This window comes from Ursus americanus, chromosome 30, assembly GCF_024610735.1.
Source record: "Ursus americanus isolate L20-20 chromosome 30, mUrsAme1.1.p, whole genome shotgun sequence".
Lineage (NCBI taxonomy): Eukaryota > Metazoa > Chordata > Mammalia > Carnivora > Ursidae > Ursus > Ursus americanus.
In genome coordinates, this window is record NC_142156.1 from 29,118,415 (window position 1) to 29,141,080 (window position 22,666).

Sequence of the window (22,666 nt, forward strand, 5' to 3'; positions counted from 1 at the left end):
CGCCTGGCCTCCTTGCTAAAGCAAAGCCATGAACACAGAGCAAGTGGTGCCAACATCCCGTCCTCGCGAGCACTCTCGGGAGAGTGCGCGCCCTGCAGGCGGTCACAGAGGGGAAGGGCCACGCCTGTACAGGAGGGCAGGGGAGAGGTGACCCCCTCAGTTACTTCGCACCAGTGGCCCTGCCACAACCCACTGCCGTGGCCAGGAGGCCCCTGTGGCAGTGCCAGCCACCCTGCCTCAGCTGTGACCCCGAGGCGCAGGGCGCCGGGCTGGTGCAGCCTCCAGAGGCTTTGAAACGGCTGGCTGAGGAAGGGCTGCCCCTGCCCCCACACAGGCCTGTGTCATCAGCTCAGCAAGAATCTCGGTGACTCCGTCCTTTGGTAGAATCACCGTATTTACAAAAACAGCTATGGAGGTGTGTGTTCCAGACAGAGGGACAGGGCACTGTAAGTCAGCGTGAGGTTTATTAAACCCAGAGATGCTTCCAGAATGTGTGAGGTGAGCTGCGCATGTTGACTGCCAGTGCGTTGCCCCTGGAGACGGTGAGGGGAGGTGTTGGCAGACGCGCACCCAGAGTCCACCCCTGGCCCTCACCTCCCTGTCGAAGGCACAAGCAGAGGTGCATAGAAGATCACAGGCAACTGACCCTTACCGAGGTCACGTGCTGGTGAGCAGTGTCCCAGGGACATCTTGTGGCCGAATCTTGGTGTACAGGGGCCAAACTGGGCCGTCAGAGCCCTGCTAGTCCTGCGTGCCTGATGGATGTCGTGTGGAAGGACTGGTGGCCAGGACTTTCGTCCACTCCCCTGAGCCACCTGGAACCGCAGTGGCACCAACCGTACTAGAAACATGGGCGTCTGAACCACTGGGACCTCCTCTGCCCGCTGGGGGGCCCACAGCTTTGCCCAACACAGCCTCCGCATCAACACGATCTGGGGCGGTAGCCAAGACCCGACCAGTCGCAGACTCCCTAGAGATAAGGAGAAACAGGCCCCACTCCGACACCCAGCCTGGGGAAAATACTTGATGTTCGCAAAGCTCAGAGGGTCCTTGTCGTGTTCCTCGGGCTGAGTCCTTCCCCAGACCTGAGCCACTGTTGGGGGCTGGCTGTGCCACGGGACCCAGGTATGCAGGGGCGCTGCCATCTTCCAACAGCTGTGTGGTCCCCTTGCTGGAAAGGCTCGAGCCGATCTCCCTGAGTATCCTAGGGTGGGCCGCAGAGTGGGCACGGCGCCGTCCTTGCGGCCCTCCACGGGACAGGCAGGCACTCTACAAGGAGGAGCCTCGGTGCAGATCCAAGGTTGCCCTTCACGAGAAGGACGCGTGTGCTCTCATGGCCAGTCCCTTTGATGTCAACGGGCCCTGAATGTTCTGGGAATGGCTTTCTTTCCTTTGCACGGACGCTCATAGTGGCTTTATTCATAACAGTGCCAAACTAGAAACCACCCAAATGTATCGATGAATGGACAGAGAAGCAAACTACGGTGTAGTCCCACGAGCCATGAAGAGGAGCCTGGATGGACCTTGAGGGACTGGGGTGGGGTGGAAGCCACAGTCGTCCGTGGTCCTCACAGTCCAGAAAGCTCAGCGCAGCCCAGGTCTGCCCCAGGCCGTGCAAGGTGTCTGCGCAGGTGGGGTCCATGAAGTGAAGGCTGCTCTGGCCGCGGCCTCAGGCAGAGGCCCATGGGGGGCCTCCCACACCCCTGGCAGAGTTTTCTCCACTTTTCACTTTACCACAATTCAAAAAGGCCTGCTTTTCCTTTAAGATGCTTCCACCTGCCTCTTGTCTGTAAAACGTGTCCTTGGAAGTCCAGTTACCAGGGGTAACTGTTAAACAGACAGAAAATGAGAGCAGGGCTTGGGCCAGGCCTCCTGGCCCTCACCCCTGGCCATGTGGGAAGCCCCACTCCTTCCTGGTCACCCGCCTGCAGGCCAACAGCAACCTCGGTTGCTGACAGAGGCGTCTGCCCGTCCCTGTGGTGGCTCTGGGGCCGGGCCGAGGGTGGGGAGGCAGCGTCCAAGCATCTCGGGCTGTACGCCTGTGTGCCTTCATGTCCGATGTTTTCAGCAAGACGGCCCGGGCCCAGCCGCTCCTCCACACACCCAGCCGCATCTGCCCGTGGCAGCCGGGTGGCTTTGCGAAATCAGCCCTGGGATTTTCTGCCCAGTTCCTAAGTGCCTTTCCCGGCTACTTAGGCTGTTCACTGAGCAACGTTTTCCAGGACTTACACTTAAGCGCCGTTTCACTGAGGATCCCCTTGAATTTAGCACAGTCCACAGTGGCCAGACCGTGGTGATTCTGTGCCACCGACATCGATGTTGTCATCCAGGACAACGAGGAAGGCTGTGGCTCAGGTGCCCGGCGGGGAGGAAATGCAGCCAGGCAGAGACCTGAGGTTCCCCAGGCAAGCGAAGGCGGGGTGGGGGGGGACCCGCTGGCCAAGCATCGCTCATCAGGTGTCCTCAGGCGTCCTCCCCCATGGCAAGGCACTTTCCGGTCCAACCCAACAACTGAGGGAGGCTCACCAGTCTCTCGAATTCTTCATTAATACTCTCTCAGTGGAGAGGCTGCTCACAACCAGAGAAAACTTGTTCGGAGTAGCGATGGAATTTCTCGTGTGCAGTCCTGGCTCTGGGCGATGTGTTCTGCTGTTCTGTCCTTATTGGAAGATCTTTCAGGGGCCAGGGGTGCGGGCACAGTGCAGCCGGGGCCTCTGGCCGGGGCCTCTGGCTGGAGCCTCACAGGCTGTAGTTAGGTGTCAGTGGGCAGGCTACAGGACTGAGGCCCTCAGCTCCTGGAGGCTGCCCGGCCTCTCCACGGCCAGCAGGAGTGGCCTTGGGGTATTCTGTGCCGTGACTTGGGTGGCCCAGGGTGGGATCTGGATGTTCTACTGGGGAGAAAAGCATCCCCAGTCACCAGCTCCGGGGCGAAGGGTGCCTCTCATCAGCAGGGCAGACAGGCCGGCAGTGGGTCCCCCCTCCAGGCCACCCCCCGGAAAGGCAAGGCAAGCAGCTGTGGCATCCTAACCAGCCAGCCCAGGCAAGGGAGCAGCCCAGCCTCAGGCACCTGCTGCGGATCATCTTCCAGACCCGTGGTAACCCTGCAAGGGCGGCCTCACGGTCATTCCCACGCAGCACGTGGGCAGGTGGGCAGCGCTTACCCAGCATCCACTGCAGGCCGGGTCCCTCGGACAAGCAGGAGGCTCGTGGCAGACCAGGCCGCGACCCCAGTGTGGCCCCTGGATCCTGAGAATTCACCACCTTTTCCTGTGCTTTCTGGGTTTCAGAGGCGGGACAGCGTCGGACAGCCACGGGCTTGGGAAAGCCGCGAACCAGTGTCGGCAGGAAGCTGGACGAGGCCCTCAGACACCGAGGATTAGCCAGGGAAGGGCTTGCTGCTCGGCGTCCTGGGAGACCTGGCGGCGCTCGCTCGGCAGGCTGGCTTTGTGCTGACGTGCAGTGCGTGTCTTTACGCCCCTGAGTGAGTGACGTTCAATCAGGTGTTACCCACCTGCGTCTGTGCCAAGAAGCCACAGAACACCCTCTGCACAAAAGGACTGTTTGCACAAAGAAAAAACATTCCTTCAGGGGGTTCTTTAGAAACGCTTGATACTCAACTAGCTATAACTTCATGGGAAAGCCTGGTGTCAAAAACGAGCTGGCACAGATGAAAACCTTACAGCTGAGTTGCCGCGCACCTGTGCCTCAGGCTGGGCAAGCCGCCGCTCCCCAGCCCGCAGCCCCCCAGCCCACAGCCCCCCAGCCTGCAGCCCTCCAGCCTGCAGCTCGGGGGGGCGGTGGCGGTGCTGCTGCGGCGGCCACCCGGCCTCTCCTGCATCATCGCATCACCACGCCCACTCCTGCCTGGACGCAGCATCCCGGGGCTGAGCTCTCCAGATTGTCCGGGAGCTCCCCTGGGAGCCAGGTGGGAAGGAAGCCCCCGGGCCTGGTAGAGCCGAACAGGATGCTGAGAGCCACGGCTGGTGAGTGGGGCAGGCATCCACCCAACCCGCCCGGAGACATGCCCACCAGGTACAGGACTGTCCGTCCTACAGAAGAAGTTCTAAAACTGTGCTTAGGGAATCCCCGCGGGAAAACACCCGAGCGGGAGATAAGAGCCACAGACCAGAGGAGGTCGCATACCCGTACTGTGTGCTAACCTGAGCAAAGGTGCTCAAGGGCCTTCAGATGAAATGCTTCTGCCTCCATCCGTACCAGGAGGGGGCCGAGAGCTGCTCCCCCTGTCCACTCAGAGCCCACGTGGGGCCTCCGATCTTGGAGCAGCGTCAGGAAAGCCCATCCTGTGTGCCACCGACAGACACCCTTGGGCCACAGTGTGTGGGCCCACAGAGCCGTGTGTTGGCCCCTGCTTCCATGGCACGGGGCAGACGTGGGGAGTCTGCTACTGCCACAAAACCAGGAGGCATTAAGAGGTGCCAAGAGCAGCACTGAAGGCCAAGGGGCCTCCCACATGGGCCCGGGACGTGTCAGGCAGTAAGGTGACGGTCACCATCGTCTGTTCAAACAGGCAAAATTCCGATGTGCGAAGAAGTCTCCTTGACACTCAAACAAGAAAAGTTAACTTGAAGTAGACTAACAAAGTATTGTAATAGTGACGTAGGCCAAGTGTGCCTGAAGATTGCTATGGGCTGAGTGTCTGTGTCCCCCCCAAACTCATAGGTTGAAACCTAACCCCCCAGGTGATGGTACTAGGATGGGGCCTTTAGGAAGTGCTTAGGTCATGAGCTGGAACCATTACGAATGGGATTAGTGCCTTATAAAAGAAACCCCAAAGGGCTCCCCCTGCCCTTCTGCCACGTGAGGACACGGGAATGGGGCTCTCACCAGACACCGGCTCTGCCTTGATCTTGGACTTCCAGTCTCCAGAACGGTGAGAAATGAATTTCTGTTATTTATAAGCCACCCGTCTGCGGTATTTTCTTATAACAGCCTGAACGGACTGAGACAAGATGCTCTATTTTTATTATTTTTTAAGATACGGAATGTTAAGGGGGCGCCTGGGTGGCTCAGTCGATTAAGCGTCCAACTCTTGATTTTGACTCAAGCCATGATCTCTAGGTTGTGACATGCATTCTTTTAGAGCAGAAACTGTATCTCAACAACTACTCCGTGGCAGCCACTTTGGCGTGTGAGAGTATGAACGTGTCACCCCACGCTCCCTACCTCACACCACACCTTTGCCTCCTCTGAGAGAGGGCTTGTGGGGGCCCTCCCAGAGCTAAGTGGCCCTCTTGAAGAGTCGGGGCCCCTAACGAAACCTATACAAAAAAAGAGGGAGACACTGTCCCTGTGAGAGAGACACATGAGCTAGCTGGACTGGCCAGGGCACAGGAGCTTGGAGAAGCATCCCCCAGGGGTCCTAAATCCCACACCCCAGGCTGTCACCAGCATCCCCAGGGTATAAGACACACCGCTCAGGCTGGGGGCTGGACTGCCGACCTCATGGGTGAGTCTGGGTCCCCGGGCACCAGAGAGGCTTGTGGAGAGAGCCTAAGGTGGACTCGGTCTGGGGCAAGTAGCACCAGGAGGGACGCTCGCTTGTCTAGCTGCTGCCCGGTTACGTGGGGCTCAAAAGACTTGGGGCTGTGGCTGTTGGCTGGTCCAGACCCCGTGACGTCTGAGCCCAATCATTCTGTGTTGGGACCATCCTACCACCGGAGGGTGCCGAACAGTATGTCTGGCCTCCACCTACCCCATGTGGCCTTCAAAAGCATCTCCCGACATTGCCCGATGGCCTCGCAGGATGAAATTGCCATGTTAAAAACCCCTGGTTTAGAGACAGGTTAGGACTTGGTCCATCCGAGATGAACAGAGTGGCTTTTGTAGATTATAGATAATCCAGGCTTTCTCTAATTGTTAAATACATGCAAGCATACATTAAAAAGATAAATTTGCCTTTTTAACCACTTCAAGTGTCCAGGTCGGTGGCATTAAACACATTGGCAGTGTTGAGCACCCATCCCCACCACCCATCTCCAGAACTTTGTCATCTAAACGCAGCTCTGTCCCCATTAAACACTAACTCCCCCTTCCCTCCTCCCCCAGCCCCTTGCACCCCCTCCAATACTTCCTGTCTCCATAGATCTGTCTCCTCTGGGACCTCATTTAAGTGGAATCCTACAGGATTTGTCCTTTCGTGTCTGGCTTGTTTCACTGAGCATAATGTCCTCAAGGTCCGTCCTCGTCGCATAGCTCGTGTCAGAATTTCCTTCCTTTTTATGACCCACTGTATGGCCATCCCACATTTTTATCCATTCATCAGTCCGGCTTTTATCCACTGGGTAGTTGATGACACTTGGTCTGCTTGCACCTCCCGGCTATTGTGACTAATACTGCTACGGACACAGGTGTACCAATATCTGTGTAAGTCCTTGCTTTGGTCTATTCTCTGGGGCATACGCCCAGGGTGGAATCGCTGGGTCCTACGTAGTTCTAGATTTACTGTTTTCCACAGTGGCTGCACCGTTTTACATTCCCCCCAGCAACGCACGAGGGGCTCGATTTCTCCACGTCTTCACCCATGTGTATTCTGAGGTGTGTGTGTGTGTGTGTGTGTGTGTGTGTTCATAGCAGCCATCCTAATGGGTACGAGGTCTCTCTTGGTTGGTTTATTTATTTTTATTTTTTAAAGATTTTATTTGTTTATTTGTAAGAGAAGCAGAGACAGAGCATGGGGAGGGGTGGGAGGCAGAGGGAGAGGGAGAAGCAGGCTCCCCGAGGAGTAGGGAGCCCAACATAGGGTTTGATCCCAGGAGCATGAGATCATGACCTGAGCCGAAGGCAGACACCCAACTGACTGAGCCGCCCATTTGCCCCTCTCTTGTGGTTTAAACGAAAATTTTCATTCATCATATATTATTTTCCGGGTGTACACGTGATAGGATCTCCATCTTCTGGAAACTTCAATCCTCACTGGGATGAGACACCCGCATGGGAAATAGCTGGAAACTGGAGGGAACCCCAGCAGCAGTGTGTAGCGGGAGTGGGCAGGCTTTGAGGAGCCGAAGGGCCTCACCAGCACACAGACGCCGCTTGGCCCTCTCACGTGTCCCGGCCCACCTGAGACCAGTCCTCTTCCTGGCGGTGACCATGTCAAGGTGCCTAGATACTGGGGGCTCCCACCTACAGCCCACCTGTCAGAGGGGCAGGATTCGTACACGTGGCCTCAGAGTCAGGAGAGCGGGTGGTGGCAGGGAAACGACAGTGGCATATGAAGAGGCCAGAGACATTGCGGCTCTGGGGACAGCCTGGCAATAGCTTCTGGGAGTCCAGGTCTCTGGAAAGGGGTGCCAACTCTGGCTTTGGGCTCTGTCTCTAAATGGACCCTTCTGGCTGGCCACCCAAAAAGAAAGAGGGCTCGATCGTTGGAGCCCAGGAGGTAAGACATGCCCAGAACCACCCAGGCCCACAAAAAGGGCCCACTGTACGAGTCCCCATGGGGCACTGGGGAAAGTGAGTCCCACTGCGCCTGGCCATCCAGTAGAGCTGCCCGGTGGAGACGGCAGCAGGCACGCTTGGGGCCAGTGGCCTCTCTTCAGCCACCCCTGTGGGGATGGTGACCTTCCCCCAAATGCCCAGAGTGTCTGCTCATTCACAACCGGCTGCTGGGTGGTGGATGTGTGGGAATCTGGGTGTGAGTGTCCACCTCCTCGCTCCGCTGGCAGCTCCCTGCAGCCCACTCCCCACCTTGGCCAAGATGCCCTCGGGGCCGGGTGCAGAGCCTGGCAGCCGCTGCTCTGCCACCCTGTGCTCTGCAGGCGCCGCCCAGAGAAGGGCCAAGCCGAAGCGTTTTCAAGCTGGCCAGTGGCATCTAAAGCCGCTGGCTTTTCTTAGTCCTTTTAAGACTTTACTTAGTGTTGACGGGGCGCCTGGGCGGCTCAGGTCATGATCGCAGGGTTCTGGGATGGAGCCCCGCGTTGGGCTCCCTGCTCGGCAGGAAGCCAGCTTCTTCCTCTCCCACTCCCCCTGCTTGTGTTCCCTCTCTCACTGTGTCTCTCTGTCAAATAAATAAATAAAATCTTTAAAGAAAAAGGTGTTACTTAGTGTTACCAGAAGAGTGATTCTTCGCATGGAAGTTGCTGCTTCCCTATTTTGTTGCAGCCCCTTCCCCCACCCCACAGGCTCCGAGTTCCCGCTATGACGTTGCAGACCCGACCTGTCAGTGCCCAGAATGGCAGAGAACACACTACAGTGAGGCTTTCTGCAGCCCTGGGCCCCACCTGCAGACCTTGCAGGGGCTGGCCGGGCAGGCAGCCTCAGAGGTCACGGGGGGGGGGGGGTGCTGTGTCCCAGCCGGTGACTCAAGCCTACCTTACCACAGGTGTACGGTGTCCTTGGACGGAAACACCAGAATCTCCGAAGTCAGGATATGTTTCCCTCGAAGGGGGACACAGTCTGATTGGAAGGCCTTTTCCTTGGTGGCACAAGCGTGGGGGGGGGGGGGCGGGGGCGGACCCTCACGTGTCCCCAGTGCAGGTCTTCGAGGCCAGAGCTGGGCCGGGCTGCTCTGTGAGCCCAGGGGAAGACCCGGGCGGCTGCTGGAAGCAGAGGATTAGGATTGGGCACGGATGGGATGCAACTGAAAGCTGATAGATAAAGGATGTCGGCAATGCCATTCCTCTTTATAATTAAGAAGATAACTTAATTACTGCTATTAAAACCTAAGCTTCTCCCTCATGGGGACTGCTTTTCACAAAACACCTTTGGTTCTGCTGTTCCCCACACGCAGACCTGGCAGCAGTTAAGTGCGGGCGCCGAGACTCCAAAGTCTCGTCTTGAGAATCCATCTGGTTTGAAGTAGTAGGACAAGCGGGGAAGGGAATCGAATCAAAGGCAAGATTTGTGGGTTTTTTTAAATACGGAAAATGTGTGGGGTAGACCAGGAAACAACCCCAGCCTCCCCTCCCAGGGCCAGGAGGCGTGTGGGACCACGTCATGTCCACCCCCACCTGCTCCCCGGCTGTGCCCATGTCACAATGCGGAGGTGGCCTTGGGGGTGAGGGAGGCGTGTGCAGGGGCATCAGACATGCGCAAATGTAGATGCCTGGTCCTGCCCCTGGGACCTGTGCCAGGGCACAGCCTCATTGGACCCCACACAGAGGATGGGAGGATGGTCCCCGCTGCTCACATGGGCCTGCACGACTCACACCGCTCCCACGGGGCAGGGGTCAGCACCCAGCATGAAGGGGGAACTGAGGCACAGGGCTTGTGGAACCTGGGAGGTGTGCTCTCCCTCGCACCCAGCTCCAGGCGAGGCCACACTCCTGCCGCTGGAATCGTTCCTTTGGTCCTAGAAGAAGCACCTCAGGCCCCCGCCCTTGCTCTGTCTGCCTGCACGCCCGGCTCCCCTGGCTGTGCCGGCTCTGCCCCCTCCCCCGCGGCTGTGGCCCTGTGGAATTCTCTAGCGCTCCAATGCTTTGATCTGCAGCACACCTGGAGATCAGTGCCTTGCGTTCACCCACCGTCGTCGTACAGGTCCCGCACGCTCTGTGGACGTCCCCGGCCAGCGGAAAAGGGCTGGCTGAAGCCCCCGCACCAGGCTTCCTCTTCCTCTGCAACTCCAGGACGAGTGCCACCACGCAGACTCCCCTCATCCTATGGCAGGATCCCAGTGTACTGCGTCTGCACCCCAAACCCTTGCCTGTGGAGGAGACTGTACCAGCCCCTCGGGGAGGTGTGTCCTCAGAGACCTGTGCCCACAGCCGCCTGTGCCCCACGGTTCAGCCAACGTGCGTGCTCAGGGCACCTTCTCTTGATCTCAGGAAAGCCATGCGGTGTTGCCAGCTTTACTACGTGGCAGTACAGGGGGAAGGACCCATTCCAGAGCATCCCTGCCCCGGCTGTGGGCCGGCAGGCGAGACCCTGTGGGCAGGGGGGTTGTCAGAGGCCTTATGTCCTGGGCTTTTGGAATACCTAGATGTGTGGAGGCAGCAGCCACAGGGCTTGCGAGGGTGCCGGGCACTTGGTGAGTCCTCCAAACACGCCAGTGGTTTGTGCTGGGGCAGCGTTTCCCAAGCCTTCCTAGGAGCGGGAGTGTTTCTGTCAGACAGAGGCCCCAGCGCTGGAGGAAGGCAGCACAGCAGACCCTCCCTCCTCTCAAAGCAGCAGGCTGGGGTGCTGGGGGGGGAGGCGGGGGGCCGTGCCACCACACCCCAGCGTCCTTGGGTTCGCTAGACCCCTTATGTGGGACCCAAAGCAGTGAAGAGGGGAGTAGACAGGCCACATGCTCCTCTACTTAGTCAAGAGTTAGCCTGGTTTACTCGTTGGGCATCCATTCTTTTTTGAAGGGCTTCGAGGTTCCCGGACCAGATCTCCGAGGTCCCTTCTAATCCAAGCTCTTGTCCTCCTGAGTCCTAGCAACCGGACACGTGCAGACAGGTGAAGGGAGCCGAACAGGACCTCTGGGCCAACTGAGGGACCCAGAGGAAGACACTGAGGGGTGAGCCCACAAGGGAGCGGGTCGGATGGGACCCAAGTCCCTACACAGTGCAGCGTGGTGGCTCATGGAAGAGGCAGCCCAGGCGTGTCCGCAGAGGAGCCCAAAGCGAGGGACATGGAAGCTGTCAAGACAGTGGCTTTACAGGGAAGTCAGGGACTGTCTGGGGTAGCTGGCCACGGGAATGTCAGCCCCACACGGCAGGCAGGGGCGACAGCGCTGGCAGAGCTCACCGGGCACTTGTTTCAGGAATAAGTGACTAAGAATGGCCCTAGTGCTTTTCTGAAATGAGGAGCCCCCAGCAGAAGCTGGGTGACCCGAACCACCCTTCCCTCGCAACCTCCCCAGGGCGGAAGGTGGGTGACAACAGCCCACTGAGGTGTTGCGTGGCTGCCCGGAGGAACCAGTCCCACCTGCAGCACCGAGGACCACAGCATCCATCTTAAAACCACTGAGCGTCCTTCGCAGGAGACCGGACACTGGTCAGCAGTAAGAACTGGGTGCGCGGCAGCGTGGGCCAGCCTCGAAACACCCCGGCGTGGAAAGCAGCCAGCCTGGGCACCCTGTTGCATGATCCCATTTGTGAGAAGTTCTGAAGAAGGGCAGACTCGTCTATGGGGGCAGAGGGTAGAAAACCATGCCTTCGGGGGCCTCTTCCCCCGTGCAGGGCAGCCCTCATCTGCCGCGTTCGGCGAGCTGACCTGCCGCGCATGTGCTGTCCAGCACTCAGAATGCAGCCAGGGAGGAACCGAATGTTTCATTTTATTCTATTTTCGTCCGTTAACACGTAAGTGGCCCACCATGGCCAGCAGCCACCGTGTTGGACAGCAGCAGCAGTTTCCATCTGGAGTGGGTGATGATTATGGGAGCGGGCGCACATGCGGGAGGCTGGTGGGCTGCACACCCGTGCGCTCAGCTGCGTCCTCCCATGGCAAACACCCCCGCCGCTGGTTCAGAGGGGACCTTCCACTCACTTTAGCTTTAAACAAAACCAAAACAGAGATCTTTCCAACTGTGGTTCTCAACCCCTGACCCTCACCATGGCCCGAGTGTAAAGTGTGCAGGGGAAAGGGGGCCTCAGAATCGCAGTGCGCCTGGGAGGGGTGCCCAGCACCTGCAGGAGAGACTGGCCCCTCATTCCTGCAGGCCTCCCAGAACAAGAATGCAGGGTGCATTTGTGGTACAAACGGGAAACAGGCTGCATGAGTGGTGCACGCGGCTCACCCAGAGGGAGACGCTTTCGTGGACCCTAGTCCAGAGCCCATTCCTCAGCAGCTTGGTCACCCCCTCCCTTCGTAGACCTGCCTCATGGAAATGCTTCCTGCTGTCCAACTGCTAAGCCTTCTGTCACCTCATGCCACCAGGGTGAACACATCCAGGAAGAAAGTGTCCCGTCTAGGACAGACATTGGGAAATGCCTGGCTGTGCCGGGGAAGGGTGGCACCAGGTTGCCACGGCCATGTGGCAGCGACTGCCACAGACATTCTGGGACAGACACAGAACAGGGATAGAACCTCAGCCACTTGCATTTCCCGTCCATCTTGTGTCCAAGTTAGCAGCCTTGACGTTGACCGGTTGTCAGCTTTTCCTGCCTGGACTCAGGAAGGGAGGGATCAAAGAGTTCCTCTGGCCCCATCGCGGGTGTTGAGTTAATGGGGAGAGGTCCCTCACCACCTGGCCTGGGAAAAATGCTTCACAGACAGGTTTCAGGATGACTCACGACCACTGTCATTGTGCCCCCTGCCCAGGTCACTCCGTGGGGACATTCACAGGGAACAAAGTCAATAAACAGGGGAAAATGCAGGCCTGGGCTAGGGCCAGCCAGGGGAAATGCTAGAACAGCAGAATTGCCTGTTTTTGTCTTTCTGCGATCAGAGTCAGAGCTCCTCCCCTTCCCAACCCCCAACGGACAGGGTCCTGTCCTGATGGTTATTTCCAGCTTCCGTGGAAAAGCACCCAGGACAGGCACTGGTCCTGAAAACAGGCCAGGGCTGCCTGCCTGAATCCTAGAAAACGGCCAGAGTTAAGTAAAAAGGCCCTCAGCACACCTGGGGCTGGGGCGGAGCCCCTGTAAGTTCAGCCTCGGGGAAGACGGGATGAAGCTGCAAGGTGGAAGTGGGGGCGGGGAGAAGGCTGGCCGGGCCTGGAGGAGACCCTGGGAGCGAACCCGGATCGGGCCACCGCAGAGGGGGCGGGGAGAGGACGGAGAGGGGCGTGGCCGGGAAGAGGCTCTGGAAACGGGCCGGGAGGAGGCGCTCGGAGGGCACCTTAGGGACACCCACTTCGCTGCGGCTATGGGGACTGGAGCTGGGGAGACCCCGAAGTCCCCGAGTCGACCGGACACGCTCTCCCCGACATCCCCCGTGCGATCTAACTGGACACAAATAAATGGACACGCAGGCAACTTCCAAAAGAGGCGAAACCTTTATCAAGTCGGCGCCGGCGCGGTATCTACAGTATCTACAAATATCTACACGTATCTACACCGCCTGCAGTCAGGCTCTCGGGTCGTCTACACTGCAACTGCCGGCCGGGCCGGGGGTGGGGGGGCGACGCGGTCTCGCGGAGAACAATAAATATCACTTCCTTCCGCCGCTGACCGGGCGCTTTGGCACTGGCGGGCGCGGACCCCGTGGCCCTCCGGGCTGGGGAGGGACCCGCGGTGGCTCCCGGGACTGGGGAACCAGATACTTCAGCAGCCCCGGAGCTGGAAGGTGGAGGACCCCGATGGCTTCGAGGCTGGGGAAGGGGAGACCCGCACTGACCCCCGGGGCTGGAGGAACACGTTCTTGGACGGCCCTTGGGGCTGGGTGGACGGGGACCCCGACGGCCCTCAGGGCTGTGCGGGGACCCCGGGCGGGGAAGCAGCCGGCGGGCGCCCGCATTATCTGGGGCAGTAATCGTAGGAGCCGGGCGGCGCGGCCCCGGCCGACGAGTACATGTTGGCGGCCGCGGCTGCGGCGGCAGCGGCTGCGGCTGCAGCGGCGGCGGCCGGACTCACGGCCGGGTGGTGGTGGTGCGGGTGCGCGTGCGGGTGGTAGCCGTGGCCGCGCAGGCCGGGCAGCGGGTAGGGCGCCGGCCGGCTCTTGGCCCCGAGGTAATGGTCGTAGGCGGCGGCCGGGTACTTATAGGGGTGGTGGTGGAGCGGCTCCGATGCGCCGGGCGCCTCCAGGCGCAGCTCGGGGTGCGGAGGGCTGGGCCGGCCTCCGGGCGCCCCGGGCAGCGGGACGAGGCCGCCGGCGCCGCCGGCCCCGGGCAGTGCGGGGCTCAGCACCCGTGCCAGCAGCTGCGGCGGGTGCGCCGGGTCCCCGAGCACTGCCGGTCCGCCCGCGTCGCGCTCGAATTCTCGCCGAGCCTCGGCCGCGTCTGCGGGGAGGGCCGAGGGGTAAGCGCGCCGGGTCAAGACGGCAAAGGGGACCCGCGAGTGCCCCGTCGCTCCTGGCGGGGAGGAGACGCAAGCCCGCACTCGGGCGCTCCCCACCCCTTCTCGCCGAACCTGCGGGAGCCCCGGGCCCTCCCCAGGGGCCCGTGCCCCTCCGCGGGCGGCAGGCGGGGCGGGCGGGGCGCAGCCGTCGGGCCGGGCGGGCGAGTGCGCGCTTGCCCGCCGCCACTGCCGTTGTGCAACCGGCTCGAAGGCCATGGGCGCCCCTGGGGCGCGGGCGAGGCCAGGCTCGGCCGTCTGCCCGGGGCGGAGCGCGCTCAGGGCCACGGCCCGGATCCCACGACCCCGGCCCTACCTTTCTCTGCGCCGTTGGGCTGCGTGGGGGAGGCCACGGGGTTCCGCGAGCGCGCGAAAGCGCTCATAAGCGGCAGCGCGCCGGGCCGGTGGTTCCGGGGCCTGCGGGAGGGAGGAGGGCAGGGGTCAGGGGGGCGCCCCCGCCAGGCTCCGGAGCGGTCGCTGTCTCCTCAGAGGTCACTCACCAGTCCTCCGGATCGCAGTCTCGGAAGCCTTTGGCGAAGGGGTTGCTGGCGATCTTCAGCTGCGTGATCTGCGGGGCGGGGGAGGGGCATTGAGCAAGTGGCTGGAGCCCCTGCGCTGGGGGTGGGAGCACCGGGAGAGGGTAGTTTGGAGGAGCTGCCCCGATAAGGGCCCTTTTACTCTTCCGGGACAAGAACCTTCCCACAGTTAACTCTCTCCTTCACTGAGGTTATCCCTCTCTCCTGTCGAATGGGATAGCTCCTTTCTGGCTAAGAAACCCCTTTGTGGCCCCAAGTGATTGGGATGGAGACCCTGTGTCCCTGCCTGAGATGGGAATGTGGTCACCTCCACTGCCTGACCCGCAGTGTGTGTGTGGGGGGGGGGGCGTGCCTTAGGAATTTGGGTAAACCGTGGATCAGGCCCCTGATGGGGAGTTTCCGGAATGGTTTGGAAAACAAACTTTCAGGCTGCACTGACAGTTGCTGCTAGAGAGGTCAACCTGATAGGAGGCTGGGCCAGGCTGCAGCAGAGGGAAGGAAGCTTCTTGAGGCCCTTGGGAGTGGGACTCCATCCGTGTTGGGTTCCACCAGAACCTACAACCTTTGGGTCCAAACCTCTGTCCGCCAGGCAGCAACTGGAAATCGCAAGCCAAAAGTATTGAATTCGCCCATCCCCAGGGCCTCACCCGGTGGTTCTGGTAGGCAGTGACCGCGGTGAAGCGAGTCTCCTCAAACACAAAGGTTTTAAAGTTCTCCTCAGCGTATTTCTCACTATCTTTGCGTGGGTCCACATAGACAACGTGGAAGCGGGGCTGGTATCTGTGCATGGAGTTGAGAATAATCTGGAAGACAAGGTGGCAAGTTTGGAACTAGGAAATGGGCGAAGGTCCAGATAGGCAGTGAACTCCCCAGAGAACTTGGACAAAACTCTGAACTCCCGAAGCGAGGTCTGGCCATGGGGCTCAAGCGGAGACTGCAACCAACGGGGGACCACCAGGAAAGACACTCAAAATGGCAAAAGGTCAGGGTTTCGATCCTTTTCCCGTAGGTCCCTGAGAACTCCTTTGGGCCTACAGTGGGTGGGTGGTAGGTGGCTGCCGGCCAGAGCTCAGCCCGCAGGAAAGCGGCATCGCCCGCCTGGATTTATTCTACAAAGTTCTACCGCTATCCCCACGCGCGGCCCCATCCTTTCCAGTTACAAAACCTCCAGCAGAAAATCAGGAGTGGAGTGCAGGGGGCAAGGGGACACCCTCTCCCAGGCCTGAGGGCCACCAGGCCCTGGGAGCCCCTGACCCAGAGGGGCCTCCTCTCCTCAGCCTCCTCTCCTGTCCCTTATTCACACCCCGAGCTGCCCAAGCTCTGCTTCTGGCTCTGGGCCACAAGGACTCTGGAGGGCCCGCACCGGGGAGAGCGGCGTCGCCTGGGGAGGTGCGGGGATCGCTCACATGGCCGTTGTCATCCAGCAGGTTGTTGGTCAGCTTGAGCTTGTCGAAGGACACGATTTGCTTCATCCACTGTGCACCTTTGGCAGGCGAGTCCGGGTGGTAGTGCACTCGGCCTGGAGTGGCGGGGTCCGCCTTCCCGGCCACCAGCCAGGAGGAGCTGTGGAAGGCGTACCTGGGGCAGCACCGGAACAGGGGTCATGCCATGTGGGGTGAACCGAGAAGGCCTTGCTGAGTGAACCCCAAAAGTGCCTCTGATGCGTTTCTCCATCATTGGGGTGAAATTGAGCCTTCGGCTGCCACACAGACTGGGAGCATTTCTGAGGGGGATTGTGAAGAACATAGAAAACTCCCTCCCATCTCAATATACAAGACGGCAGGAAGCCCGGCACCGAGGGAGGAGGCTGGGCTCCCGGCGCCACAGTTCCACATTTCGTCGCACGCGGGTCTGCCTGCCCTGGGCCTCCCCGCCACCGGTCTCCCAGTCCGCCGCGTGCGGGCCCGGAGTTGGCTGCGCCAGCGGCCTCGGGTGCAGGGCGGACCACGTTCTCTTTATTAATTGCTGTTAATTGTCCGGGCAGCTGAGGCCCGCCCTGCATAATCTTTCCCGGCCACCCCACCTTTCCTGCTCGGCTCCAGGGCCCAGCGTTCCGGGGAATGGGGGAAGGGGACAAGGTGCCCACGCTCACCCCGTGGGAGAAGGAGACGAGAATAAAGGCAGCGGCTGTGTGCGAGGGGCCTGCCCACCTCAGGCCAAGCTGGCCCAGGGGCGTGGGAGCCCTCTCGGGCCTACTGCTGGTGGAGAGGCCCAGCCTGTGTGACCTCCTGAGGGGAGTTCCCCAAGAACTGCTGGGGGTGGGGTGTGTGGGTCTGGAGTCTGACAGGGACTGGGAGGGGGCAGGTCAGGGGAGTTGGTGGGGCAGCCGGGGCAGGTGCCGGGACTCCCGGTCACTAACGTTCTCGCGGGCTGCCCTCCGAGGCATCACCAGGCAGGGACCGGCCGCTTCCCAGGGCACCCTCCCTCCCAGGTCCTGCTGGGCGCTCACCGGTAGCGCTTGTCGTCCACCGGAACGAAGTCCATGAGGAGCATGTAGTCCGCCATGGGGTCCATGCCGAAGAGCTTCACTTGAAACGTGGGGAACATGCGCCTGGGGGCGGCGAGGCCTCCGGTCACCTCGGGTAGGGGAAGGCAGGGCCGCCCCACCTTGACCAACCCCAGACGAGTAGCTTCCCGCTGGCTCCTGCGTTCAGCCGCCTGCCCCCTCCACCTCCTCTCCTCTCCCTCAGCTACTCTAACCCAACTAGGCCCCTGCCCAGCCAAAGACAAGTGGAGTGGCAGGGCAGCCCCCTGCCCCCGTTTCTGAAGCCCCCAAACAGCTCACTCAGCACTAGAGCTGAGCCCCCGCGTCCCAGTGTAATCTGTGGCTGCTCTGCCGCATCTGCCCGCACAGGGCCAGCCTAGCGTTCGCTACTTCTCGGCTGTCCAGGCCAGAGCTGGCCTCAGCTGGCAGCACCCCATCGGCAAGACTCCCCAGACTCGGTCCCAGAGATTCTCAGCCCTCCACAGCACCTCCTCCAGCTCGATCTAAGCGACGGATGTAAACTCCCGGCTCGAACAAAGTGAAACCGGGGCGCTCTGTGTGCTTCCCAGGAGTCCCAGTTGCCCTTTCGGCTGGTTCTGCGGCTGCTCCCCAACCCCTCCAGCGACGCTGAGGCCTCAGAGCCCACAGCCCCAACAGGCCCTGTCTCGACCCAATGGTGGAGTCCCCCCACCTTCCTCAGGGTTACACGCAAGTTCCCACCCCGCGCCTCAGCTACTCTGGCAGACCTTGGCTTGTGCCCCCATGGTCACCTAACTCTCCCTCCCTGGACTCTGACTCTATGACCCATGCAAGCTCCTGAAAGGACATTCTGCAGCTCCCGGATGGGCCGCCGGCCGTGGGCCGGCCCTGTCCTGAGGACACAGCAGTGCCAGCCACTGGGCCCTGGAGGACAGCATGAGGCTTGGCTCCCACCTGCCCTTCCTAGGCGTCCCCTCATAAGCAACTCCATGCAGGCAGTGGGCAGAAAACAGATGCCATGGAGCTGAGCCTCCTGGTCAGGCCTGCCACCCCCACCTCTGCAGGCTGGTGGGTGCTACAGAATGTTGGCTTCTGGGATGAAGCCTGGCCACCGCCAAGGCCCTTGCAGGGCTGGACTGGGCCCCTCAGGGGACAGTAAGGAGAGCCCGCAGAAGACCCACTGAACTGAAGCAGAGCACAGGCCGCCGGATCCCCAGGGAGGACAGCCGCGGCAGGGAAACAGAAACCGCGAGAAGGCTCTGCAAACAGGCCCTGAGTTCCCCTTGGCTGTGTGGTGGAAGAGCTGGTGTCTCCGTGTGTACACTAGACACAGCCCGGCACCCGCCTTTGTCTGCCGGTCGAATCGGTTGCATCGCAAAACTTGTTCCCCTTCTCTCTGGGCCCTTAAAACAAATACAGGCCAATTGGAAGGTGGCTGGCCCCAGCAGCAGAGCCAGGCCCCACAATCACCCGAAATTTAGGCCCAAGGTAACTGGGTAGCAACTTCCACAGAAGAGACCATACTGTTTTTAAGGGTCTTAACTTTCTCCTAAAATTCTCCAGACAATTGTCCAGCGGCCCCTCTTTATCTAACCCGTATATACTGAACTGGGAAACTAAAGACATGAATTTCCTTCCAGGTGGGATCCGTTGGAAGCCGGCTTGTCGGCGAGGCCGCTCAGGGGCAGCTGCCTAACCCCTAGCCCGGTGTGCTCCGAGTCGGCTCGGGCTTCCGGCGGCGGGCGCCGTGGGGCTGCAGGAGGGGCGAGCCGGTCCTCCAGGCTTCTCTCCACCGGCCTTCTGAGGCTGCCCGCGCCGTCCCCTGGCCCCGCCCGGCGCGCCAGGCGCCTGTCGCTGGAGCCGGGACCGCGGAGAACGAAGAGCCAGCTTGCGCCTAGAGGGGGCCGCAGGTGGCGGGGCCGCGCCCCCACCCCGCTTCTCGGCCACACTCGCGTGGATCGCGCTGCCCGAGACTGGGGCCACGTGGGGAGTGTCGCGGGCAGTGAGGGGGGCACCCTGACCTGCCGGCCTTGGTGACGATCATCTCGGTGCCCAGCTGATTGAACTCGTCCCACAGCGCCTTCATCTCCAGCTGCACACTCACGCTGGCCACCTTCGCGTTCTTCTTCACTGGCGCCTTGGCGGCGGCCGCGCAGCTGGCCCCGGGGCCCTCGGGCTCGGCGGCGGCGCTGGTGGCGGCCCCGGCGGCCGGCGCGAATGGGTAGGCGTGCGGCGGCGGGCCCGGGGCGCCGGGGGCGGCGGCGGCGCACGGGTCGTAGCGCGGCGGCGGCGGGGGCTCGCGCGGGCCGTACGGGTCGGCGCCCGGCGACGCGGCGCCCGGGAAGCCCCCCGCGGCCCCCAGGCTGCTCAGGCTGCTGGCCGTGAAGGCTGCAACGTCGCAGAAGTGTGAGAGCTGCGTGAGCCACGGGCTGGACACGGCGGAGATCATGACCGGCGGGCCGCCGCCGCCGCCGCCGCCGCCCCCGCCGCCGAGGTGAGCGCTGCCCCGCGCCGAGTGGCGGGCGCTGCGCTGCGCCCCGGGCCGCGCCGCCCTACACCGCGGGCCGGCCCCGAGGAGGCGCCCCGCCCCGCCCCGCCCCGCGCGCCCCCCCCCAAGCGCCGAGACAATGGCCTCCCTCCCCTCCCCCGTCTCTCGCCCCTCCCCCGCTCCTTCCCCCCTCCCCGGCCCCCAGCCCGCCCGCCGCGGCTCGCTCGGCCCGGGCCCCCCGACCGCCCGGACCGGCTCCCCAGAGCGCCGGGCCGTCCGCCGCCCCTCGCTCTGCCGCCCTCCCGCGTTGCATTTCTCCTTTCTCTCTCCAGGCTCTTTTTCCAATTTGTTATTTCTTTACCTTTGTCTTCGTCGATGAAATTTTCCCTCCTAATCCTCTTTCCTTCTTCCACTATCTCTTTCGTTTCTCTTTATTTCTGTTGTATTTTCTGCCTCTTTCTTTCTCCAGTTCTGTCCCTCTCCTTTCTTTCCACTTCATTTTTCATCACTTCGTCTTTCTTTCCAGTCTGCCTTTTGCCGCTTATTTCTGTAGGTCTTTTCCTGTTATTCAGGATTTTTTTTCTCTCTCTCTCTCTTTTTTTTAACAAAATAAAAACTGGAGATTTTCTCTAGTTTTCCCTTTTTTTATGACTTTATTTTCTGTCTTAAATTTCCTTTCACTTTCTTCCTTTTCGTTCTCGCTCTCTTTATTTCTTTTTCATCTCTCTCATTTTTTCCGACCTTCCTTTTGAGTTTTCTGTGTTTTCTCTCTTCTCAATTTCTTTTCCTCCCGCTGCCCTCACCCCTTTCTCTAGCTCGTTTTCCTGGGTTCCCAGACTCTGTGACATTCTCCTCTCCTGCCACCTTCCCTCCACCTCTCCCAGCTTGCGGCCACCTCCACCACCTTTCTGTGGTCCTCCTCTCCCGTCCCTCCTGGCTTCCATTAGTCCTATTCTGGGCCTGAGTCTAGCTGCTTGCTCGTCTCTGCAGTTGGGTCCCCAGGCTGGAGGGTGCACAGGCTTTGGGCAGGATGCCTGCCCTTCTTCTCTGCTCCACAGTCACTGGAAGCCTGGAGCCCACCCCGATAGAGCTCCCTCCACCCACTCTGGCCCCCAGGGGGGCCTTGCCAACACTCTTTGCTTGGGCCCCACGGCAGCAGTGGCAGGGGGTCTGGCCAGCGGGTCCCTGTAGACACGGCGGGGTGGCTCACCTTCCATGTCCCTGGTGACGGTGCTGAAGTGCATCCCGGCCGGGGATCCCGACAGCCGGCGAAGCTTCGCCTGGTCGGAGGACCGGGGGCCCAGGCGAACGGTGCGCTCTGCGGCCTCTGCTGCAACCAGAGAGGCGATGCTGAACGCGCTGGCCCGGGGAGACAGCGGGCTCCGCGCGTCCATAGGCGCCCGGGCGGCCTGGCCGGCGCCGCCTCCGACTGCGTGCACCCAGCCGCACCGAGGCCGGCCCAGCCCACGGGACCCGGGGGCGGGGGCCTGCGGTGCCACTCACAGCCTGCAGCCCTGGGCCCAGGGGATTATGGCGTCACAGCCCCCCACTCCGGGCTGGTGGCAGCCGAGGGGCCCAGATGGGTGGAGCGCCCTGGGAGTGTGGGGCCCTTCTGTTTTTCAAGCTCCCTGCCCCTGGCCTCTGCTCCCAGGGACCTCCGTGACCAGCGCCCTTCAAACATCCCGCTGTTCCCACCGAGGCCGGGGTTCCCTCTGTCCGGCGAAGCCACTGTCGGGTTCTACAGCCCCCGAGTGGAAGCAGCTGCACCGGGAGCGCCCAGCCTCAGCCCGTGTCAGTGAGGCAGCGATGGATCACCGTGGGGCCGCCTGGGCTCAGCCTTGCCCCTGCCCTCAGCCCCTCCCGCCTCCTCCTCCCTGGCTGCCCCTGCACCTGGGTGAGGAGAGGGCAGTTCGGGCTCCGGCACTGGCCACAGGCGGACAACCCCAGAGCTGTGGCGTCGTCCGTCCCTCAGCGCGGCGGAACAGGACCCGGCCCAGCAAACGCCCCCCAACCCCCTTCAGCCGGCTCACTGTCGTGGCTGGGGACCCCAAGCAGAGGGACGCCGCCCAGGCCGCGCAGCCCGGGAGCCCGAGTGTCACGCGCACCCGCGCGCACCACCCGCCTCTGGCCAGGACGCTTATACATCCGGAGGGTGGGCAGTGCCCGCTCCTCCGACCTCCCCGCGCACCGGCCGGGCGCAGGGAGGGCCGGGGGCGGGGCCTGGACTGGCCCAGGGAGCCGAGGACACGTCGGAGGAGTTCAGGCCGCCGGGTCGGATCGTATGCTGCCCCCTGCCACCCACCCTGCCCACCTGGGAAGGCCCTGCTGCCTTGGTGTCCAGCAGGCCCAGCAGAGTGAGGCAAGGCCCACCCTGAGGCCTCAAGGCCTCTAGGCCCAGGCATCCAGGACACTAAGGCCTAACTCGGCCTATGCCTTCCCTCACCTACTGCCACGGAGGTCTTCTCTGACCAGCTCAAGACATCCGTGGCTTTGCGGCCCAGAGTCTCCCCGGGAGAGCATCAAGTCTCTCAGCCTCCCAGGAGCCTCTCTGGCCCTTCACTGAGGCTCTGGCCGTCAGGGCCTCTGTTTGCAAGGCTTCTCTGCCTGCAACCATGTTGTAGGCCTTCGCCTGCGCTTGCCTGGGATGAGGGTGGGAGGCAGGCGGCCTCTTCCAGAGCTTTTACAATCCCTGGGCCTCAGACCCCAGGCTGGAGAGGGTGCTGGCTAGGAAGTGGGGAAGGCTCAGGAACTGAGGACCAGGGCATAAGCTCCAGTAGGAAGGGACTGGCTCCTGGGCCTGAGGTCCAGGAAAGAGCATGAGGCGGTGAGTGCAGCGCGGGAGCATGTGGGTCTATGACTGGGGTGTGGTGTGTGTGACTTCCTGTACAGTGAGCCCCCCTACTTGCCCCCTGGCTGCGGCTGTAGTGGCTGTAGTTGTGGAGTGTGGAGGGAAAGGGAAGCTGATGCCAGAGGGTGCCTTCAGCCCTGAGTGGCTATTTGGGGCTGTGACAGTGACAATGACCTGTGCGACCGAGGGTCAGGTGGGGGGGGTGAGATGTGGGATCAGCTGGGCTTGAGGTCCCTCTTCCTCTTCCCTGAGCAGGACAGCGCACTGCCTCCAGGACCCCAGGAAGAGCTTCTTCTGATGGAGGGGAGAGCCCAGCTGGGAGGGGGCATTGGTGGGGCCAGGTTGTGGCAGTGTTGCAGGAGGTGTGCCTACTGCTGACAGTCCACACCCAGAAAGGTGTGCAGGGCAGTGTCACCAGAGAGGCCCTGGGCCCTCCAGGCTGTGTATAGGGCC

At 61.6% G+C, this 22,666-nt stretch overlaps 1 protein-coding gene across 2 annotated transcripts; it reads right to left on the bottom strand.

Moving 5' to 3' along the window:
• Positions 1-12,851: 12,851 nt before the first annotated feature.
• TBX1 (T-box transcription factor 1) lies at positions 12,852-20,774 on the bottom strand. 2 transcript variants are annotated; one of them, XM_087857507.1, is made up of 8 exons: positions 20,576-20,774; positions 18,899-19,265; positions 16,863-16,964; positions 15,820-15,991; positions 15,061-15,216; positions 14,378-14,445; positions 14,194-14,294; positions 12,852-13,822 (listed from the first exon to the last, which is right to left on the bottom strand). In XM_087857507.1, exons 1-8 carry the CDS (start codon positions 20,757-20,759, stop codon positions 13,341-13,343), a joined length of 1,632 nt encoding a protein of 543 aa, XP_087713633.1. In that variant the 5' UTR covers positions 20,760-20,774; the 3' UTR covers positions 12,852-13,340. The 2 variants fall into 2 exon arrangements, with proteins under 2 accessions (XP_087713633.1, XP_045671158.1); XM_045815202.2 differs by lacking the exon at positions 20,576-20,774 and having other exon boundaries at positions 12,853-13,822; positions 18,899-19,425.
• Between the last annotated feature and the right edge of the window lie 1,892 nt (positions 20,775-22,666).

Bases quoted from the DNA above. Each gene is read 5' to 3' on its own strand.
- TBX1 (XM_087857507.1), bottom strand. From the start codon at position 20,759: ATGGACGCGCGGAGCCCGCTGTCTCCCCGGGCCAGCGCGTTCAGCATC. The intron at 16,965-18,898 runs GTCAGGGTGCCC...CGCCGCCCCCAG, and splicing joins ATCGTCACCAAGGCCGGCAG to GCGCATGTTCCCCACGTTTC. The intron at 14,446-15,060 runs GTGAGGCCCTGG...CCCGCCCCGCAG, and splicing joins CTGCCTACCAGAACCACCGG to ATCACGCAGCTGAAGATCGC.